This window comes from Lycium barbarum, chromosome 5, assembly GCF_019175385.1.
Source record: "Lycium barbarum isolate Lr01 chromosome 5, ASM1917538v2, whole genome shotgun sequence".
NCBI classification, from domain to species: Eukaryota; Viridiplantae; Streptophyta; class Magnoliopsida; order Solanales; family Solanaceae; genus Lycium; species Lycium barbarum.
This window is the reverse complement of record NC_083341.1, coordinates 79,570,118-79,576,567: the sequence shown is the minus strand read 5'-3', so window position 1 is coordinate 79,576,567 and position 6,450 is coordinate 79,570,118. Positions and strand designations below refer to the sequence as shown.

The 6,450-nt window shown below is 36.1% G+C and overlaps 1 protein-coding gene across 2 annotated transcripts; it reads left to right on the top strand.

The window, feature by feature from the left end:
- The first annotated feature begins 920 nt into the window (after positions 1-920).
- On the top strand, positions 921-5,233 carry LOC132640988 (scarecrow-like transcription factor PAT1). 2 transcript variants are annotated; one of them, XM_060357823.1, is made up of 2 exons: positions 921-1,079; positions 3,150-5,233. In XM_060357823.1, exon 2 carries the CDS (start codon positions 3,299-3,301, stop codon positions 4,916-4,918), a length of 1,620 nt encoding a protein of 539 aa, XP_060213806.1. In that variant the 5' UTR covers positions 921-1,079; positions 3,150-3,298; the 3' UTR covers positions 4,919-5,233. The 2 variants fall into 2 exon arrangements, with proteins under 2 accessions (XP_060213806.1, XP_060213808.1); XM_060357825.1 differs by lacking the exon at positions 921-1,079 and adding an exon at positions 1,109-1,266.
- Positions 5,234-6,450: the final 1,217 nt, after the last annotated feature.

The following is a 6,450-nucleotide window of genomic DNA, read 5'->3' as shown; positions in this document are numbered from 1 at the left end:
AAAGGCATTTAAAACAACTTCATGATAATATTTTTCAAGTTACACCAAAAACATAAATACTAGTCTCGTAAGGGCAATCACTTCATCATTGGAGCTGTAATGAAACCCACGAAAAGTGCCAATGAAACTATAATTACCATCCACATCTTTGTTACTTTGTCTTCCAAAGTTGACCCATTTATGTTTTTGGTGTAACTTGAAAAATATTATCATGAAGTTGTTTTAAATGCCTTTGTTTGGATGAATGTAATGTAATGCCCTCGTTTGGATAAATTGTTGTTATAATATGTCCATTGTAAAACCTTCTTTTGGATGAAGCAATGTCTTACTTTTGCATAAAATTATTGTGTATATTGTTCTTTTAGCAAATCAGAACTAGTTAGGAAATCTGCAATATTATCTAAAAATAGAAGAATCGGCAATCCAAGGGAAAAGGGCCTAATTTACCCCTCTACTTTGGGAAAAAGTTATATTTACCCCCCCGTTATACTATCAGGGGACAGGGGGTTAAAACTAGGGTCAAATGTTTCAACTATTGTAACGGTAAGGATATAAATGGGCTGATAGTATAACGGGAGGTAAATATGAACCTTTTCCTCAAAGTAAGGAGTAAATCAAGCCCTTTTCCCTTTTATACATTTGGTTAGCTAATGTAATTATTTTTGGTGGACCAGCCAAATGAGTAACTTGCCCCATTTTAAATGCAACTGACCGAGTAACAGTCAGTAGAACCAATCAAATGGTAAGTACAACCCTTCAAGTAGCACTTGGACGTTTGTTCTTTTCTTCTTCAACTTGCCCACTAATTTAATTGTAGATACGAGTAATTTAGGCCACTTGTATTGTATACACAAACTAATACTATAAAATAAACCTTAGTGGCATTCTTGTGCTTTTCACTGACTTTGAGGGCTTTTTTGTTAACCTGACCTTTTTATAAGACTTGAAATGAAATGAATTCCTATCTCTCAAACATTAAAACAGTTCTTTGAGTTGTAGTAATAAAGAAAGAAAAGATATTTTTAAAAGAACAAAAACAAAAAAGAAGAAAACAGAATCTTGGACTCTTCAGTTTTAAGGTTGGTGTACCAGCTACTGATTTATTTACATTCTTGTATTTCAATTCAAAATCTATTTTGTTGCATTTTGGTTTCCCTTCTTTTCTTTCTACAATTGGATAAAGATGCAAATTTTCCTGAGAGTTTTGTTGTTATTTGAGGGAAAGGTTCAAGTTGTCATTCTTGAATTATTCAAAAGTCTTTGTGGGTATGCTCTGTTTTACCATTTCAAAATTTCACTTGTTTTTTTTTTCTGCAATATACAATTCTCCTGAGAATTTTAATATAATTTAAGGAATTTTTGAGGAATACTTGAAGTTAGTTTATTCTTGCATTTCTATTCAAAGTCTTTGTGTGTGCTCCTATACCTTTCTTTCTTTAGGCAATTGTATAAAGATGCTATTTTTCTGAGAATTTTGCTACAATTGAGCAGTCATTTTGTGGGAAAACTTGAAGTAAGTTCTTCTTGCATGTAAGATATGTTAAAACATTTCAGTTTTGCCTCTTTTATTTCTGCAACTGGAAAAGATGCAATTTGCTACAATTTGAGGAATTTCTAAGAGAAAACTTGAAGCCAGTTTGTTCTTGCATTTCTAATCAAAGTTTCCATAGGCTTTTGTGCTCTGCTGTCCCATTTCAATTTCTCTTAGTCTTTTTCCCTACAATTGGATAAAATTGCAATCTTTCTTAGGCCCCGTTTGTTCATAGAAACAAAAAAAAAAAATCACTTTTTTGGGAATTTTGGAGTTGGAGTTGTGTTTGGCCATAGTTTTTGGTGAAATGTAGTTGTAAAAAAGGGAAAAAAGTGATTTTTTTTGAAAAATAAGTTTTTGGAATTCCGGAATACAACTTCAAGTTGTATTCGGAATTCTTATGGCCAAACGCTGAAAAGTGAAAAAAAAATCCGGAATAAAGTGAATAATTCTTATGGCCAAACGCCTACTCAGTATTTTTCTTCAGTTTGAGGGAAATCTTCAGGTCTTAGTTTAGCTTCAGGTTTTTTTCTTTGGGGCGAATTTATACCACTAGACAGAGCATCTAGCGGCCTTTGATTAATTTACTAAGTATTTTCAAATATTTGACGGTGAACGCTGTTAATAATACTCCCTGAGTTTTAATTTATGTGAACCCTTATATTGGGCACGGAGTCTTAAAAAAAAAAAGCTTTTTAAACTTGTGAGGTTAGATGAGTAACATATATTTTATATGACTATAAATCATTACATAAAGATAAATTTTTTCCAAATATAGAAAGAGGTCATTCTTTTTTGCATAGACTAATAAGAAAATATGGTTACATAAATTAAAACAAAGGGAGTATAAATTAATATGAGATTACTTTAGGTGGTATCTTAGCTGGTAAACATGGAAGTCGGTGTTTAGCTTGGTTATTTGTCTGACTTTTGAATGCTTTCTTGATGGATAGGACAAAAGTGGCCTTTCCGACTTCTTGTTCTCTCTTCCCCCTTTCCGTACACTGTTTGGGTGGGTGAAACAGGTCTTATAATGGAACTAGGAGCCCGTTTGGCTTAGCTTATAAGTTGCTGAGCTGTTTTCAGCATTTTTGAGTGTTTGGTTGGCTAGCTTATAAGTCATTTTGTGCTTAAAATAAGCTCAAAAAAATAAGTTGGGGTAGCCCAACTTATAAGCCATATAAGCTGTTTTCAGCTTATAAACTGCTTTTTTTAAGCTAAGCCAAACGCGCCCTAGGACAATGTTTATGAACCAACTGACTAATAGAATTAGATAACTCGGATAATTAGTTTGGGGAAAAAGTTATGACAAGTATAATCTGCCTGTGAGACATAAGGCAATCTAAATTGATGTTTATGGGAGTCAAAATAGTTTATTATGGTTTGCCTTTTAGAAGTGAACATATGTTTTCTTCCTGGTATTAGCTAATTTTTTACAAGGTTTCATTATCTTTTAGTTTCTCGGCCTTCTTTTTGCATTAATGTTGTTATTTTGCCTTAATCTTCTGATGATATGTACTTACGCGACATCTTTTGAATTTTCGTGCTCTGGTATGATCTGATTTCATTTATTCTCTTATTTTGGTGCTTTTACTTATCAAGTAATTGTCTTGTGTAGGGTGTCGTGGTTTACCACCGGTTTGTTGCACTTCCTTATTCTGCTCAGTTTGTGAGCTCGGTTTCTCTATAAAGGAACACTGAAGGCCCTTGTGAACATATACAATATTGCATACATCATCTATAGAAGAGGCAATTACAGTCTTTTGAATGCAAGCATCACAGCGATATAGTAGGTCAGCAATGTCTGATACTATTTACATTCAGCCTGTTCCGAAAGAAGAGGCCTGCTATCTTCCTCAGTTTCAAAAGTTAGACAACCAGCTGAGCAGTATTAATCGAAGCGAAGCAGACAACTACTCTGTTCAAACTTATTCTGATCGGTATTGCACGCTGGAGTCCTTCTCACCTACTGGCAGGTATGCTGTTCAGAACACAGCATCAGCTGTCAGCTTCACTCCAAATGGAAGTCCAATTTCCCATCAAGAATCTCAGTCATGCTTATCAGATGGACATTCCACCTCCCCAGTAAGCGGGTCCTGCATCATAGATGACGTGAATGATTTCATGCACAAGTTAAAAGAATTGGAAACTGTAATGTTGGGACCCGATTCAGACATTCTGGAGAGTTCTGATAATTCCCTGCCGAGCTGTATGACCTCTCCAGAAATTGACTGTTGGAGACAAATGATGGAGGCGATACCTAGAGGGGATTTGAAACATGTGCTTATTGCATGCGCAAAAGCAGAAGCAGATGGTGATTTGCTTACAGCTCAGTGGTTGATATCAGAGTTACGTCAAATGGTGTCAGTATCAGGGGAACCAATTCAGCGACTCGGAGCATATATCCTTGAAGGGCTTGTAGCAAGGTTAGCAGCATCAGGAAGTTCCATATACAGATCTCTAAGATGCAAAGAACCAGCTAGTTTTGAACTGCTTTCATACATGCATATTCTGCATGAGATTTGCCCATACTTCAAATTTGGATACATGTCGGCTAATGGTGCCATTGCAGAAGCAGTGAAGGATGAAAATAGAGTTCATATAATCGATTTCCAAATAGCTCAAGGGAGCCAGTGGGTTACTCTAATCCAAGCTTTTGCAGCTCGGCCTGGAGGTCCACCTCATATCCGCATAACGGGTATTGATGATTCTACATCAGCCTATGCACGTGGAGGAGGACTTAATATTGTTGGCAAGAGGCTTTCTAAGCTTGCTGAGTCCTTCAAGGTGCCTTTCGAGTTTCATGCTGTTGCCATATCTAGTTCTGATGTTCAGCTAGAGAACCTTGGAATTCGACCTGGCGAAGCACTGGCTGTAAATTTGGCATTTGTGTTACATCACATGCCAGACGAAAGTGTGAGCACTGAAAATCACCGGGATAGATTAATACGGCTGGTTAAGAGCTTGAATCCCAAGGTGGTTACCCTTGTTGAGCAAGAATCTAATACAAATACTGCAGCTTTCTTTCCTCGATTCCTTGAAACTTTAAATTACTATACAGCCATGTTTGCATCAATCGATGTGACTCTTCCGAGGGAGCATAAGGAGCGGATCAATGTTGAGCAGCATTGTTTGGCAAGAGACATTGTTAACATCATCGCATGCGAGGGGATTCAGAGGGTGGAGCGGCATGAGCTTCTTGGTAAGTGGAAGTTACGGTTTAGAATGGCTGGTTTCAGCCCATATCCGTTGAGTTCGTTGGTGAATGCTACTATAAAGAATTTGCTAGAAAACTACTGCGATAAATATCGGCTTGAAGAAAGAGATGGATCTTTGTACCTTGGTTGGATGAACAGAGATTTGGTTGCTTCTTGTGCGTGGACGTAGAGTTTGAAAGGGCTGGGGATGAATTTAGGAGTCTTTTTGCAAGCCGTATGTGGTGAGAGTCACACGGACCCATATATATAGGAACAGTAAAAGAATCATCTTGACACTAAACCAGATCGAGCCCAGGATCCTTTTGGAAATGGGAAGATCTAGTTATTCTTAGTAGCAGGCTGTGTGGAACCTTTAGTTTTCTTGTCATTTTGTCACTAGCCAATTACTCCCCCTCTTTAGTTGGGAATGGCTTAAGAAAAAATAAGGTTCCTCCACATTTTATCCACTTAATCAATCAATCAATCAAAGCTTCTTTCTTGGAAACCATTCATCCATCAGCCAAATTACAATTGATATGCTATGGTGGTCTTTCCATGATTTTGATTAAGGTTGCCATTTTATGTTCTTTTATCAATCTTTACTAGTATTTTAGATTGAAACCTTTTGAACATTTCAGTGATCTTTTCTCTATAAGCCAACTCCCTTGGTGCTAATTTATGTTGCACCATTTTTTATTAGACACAAAGTTTAAGAAAGAAAGGAAGACTTTTAAAATTTGTGATCTAAAACAAACTTTAGATATTTGTGTGATTATAAATCATTTCATTAAGGGTAGAAGAGAAATTTTAAAGTTAAATTATTTCTAATTATAAAAAGGTGATATTCATTTCGGAACAGACTAAAAAAGAAAGTGTGCTACATAAATACACACTAAAAAAAAAGGAGTGTGCTGCATAAATTAGGATGAAGGGAGTAACATATAGTGACCTTTTTTTTCTTCATCTTCAAGTCTATGTTACAAAGGAGGTAGACGTCCAAAGTGTCTTAGTCCTGCAACCATTAGTGACAGAGTGCTGCTCTTTGTGTTTGTGAAATAAATAGAGAAAGAGAAGGAAAAGAGAAGAAAAAGAAATGTTTTTAAAACTAAGTTTTGTTTCACTCCTAATCGAATCATTCACGATACACAAAATATTCAATCAGAGTCCTTTCGACTGTGACCTCCTAAGTGAGGAGGCACTCATTTTCTTGAAGTTAAGAGACTAATTTAACGAAGCGGGGATAAATGCGGGGAATAATTTTTTTTTTTCCAGAAGGAATTATTTGTCTTTCTAATCTTCGACATAAGAGACGGGTGAATGGTTAATACATTCAACTTAATAACATATTTAGAAAATATCGTCTCAATTCATCTTATTTCATCAGATCCGTGATGTGATATGATTCTGAAGGATGAACGATGAACAGATGCAGTGGAGACAGGGTGGGCCTGTAGCTCAGAGGATTAGCGTACGTCGAGGGCAAAAAATTACACTATACATACAAAATTAAAATTATTTTTTATGTATATATAATAAATGTTGAATCCCCTTTTACCATTTTATATTTTGAACCCTCTAGAAAAGTCCTGACTCCGCCACTGGTGTTGGTGATTCCTGTTGGCGTTGGAATCCCTCCTCCCCACAACCGCCCCAAAAGGGATATGGAACTTAATTCTGTGTGAATCTTTTGTCGAAATGGAATAAATTTCTTTTAAAAAAAAT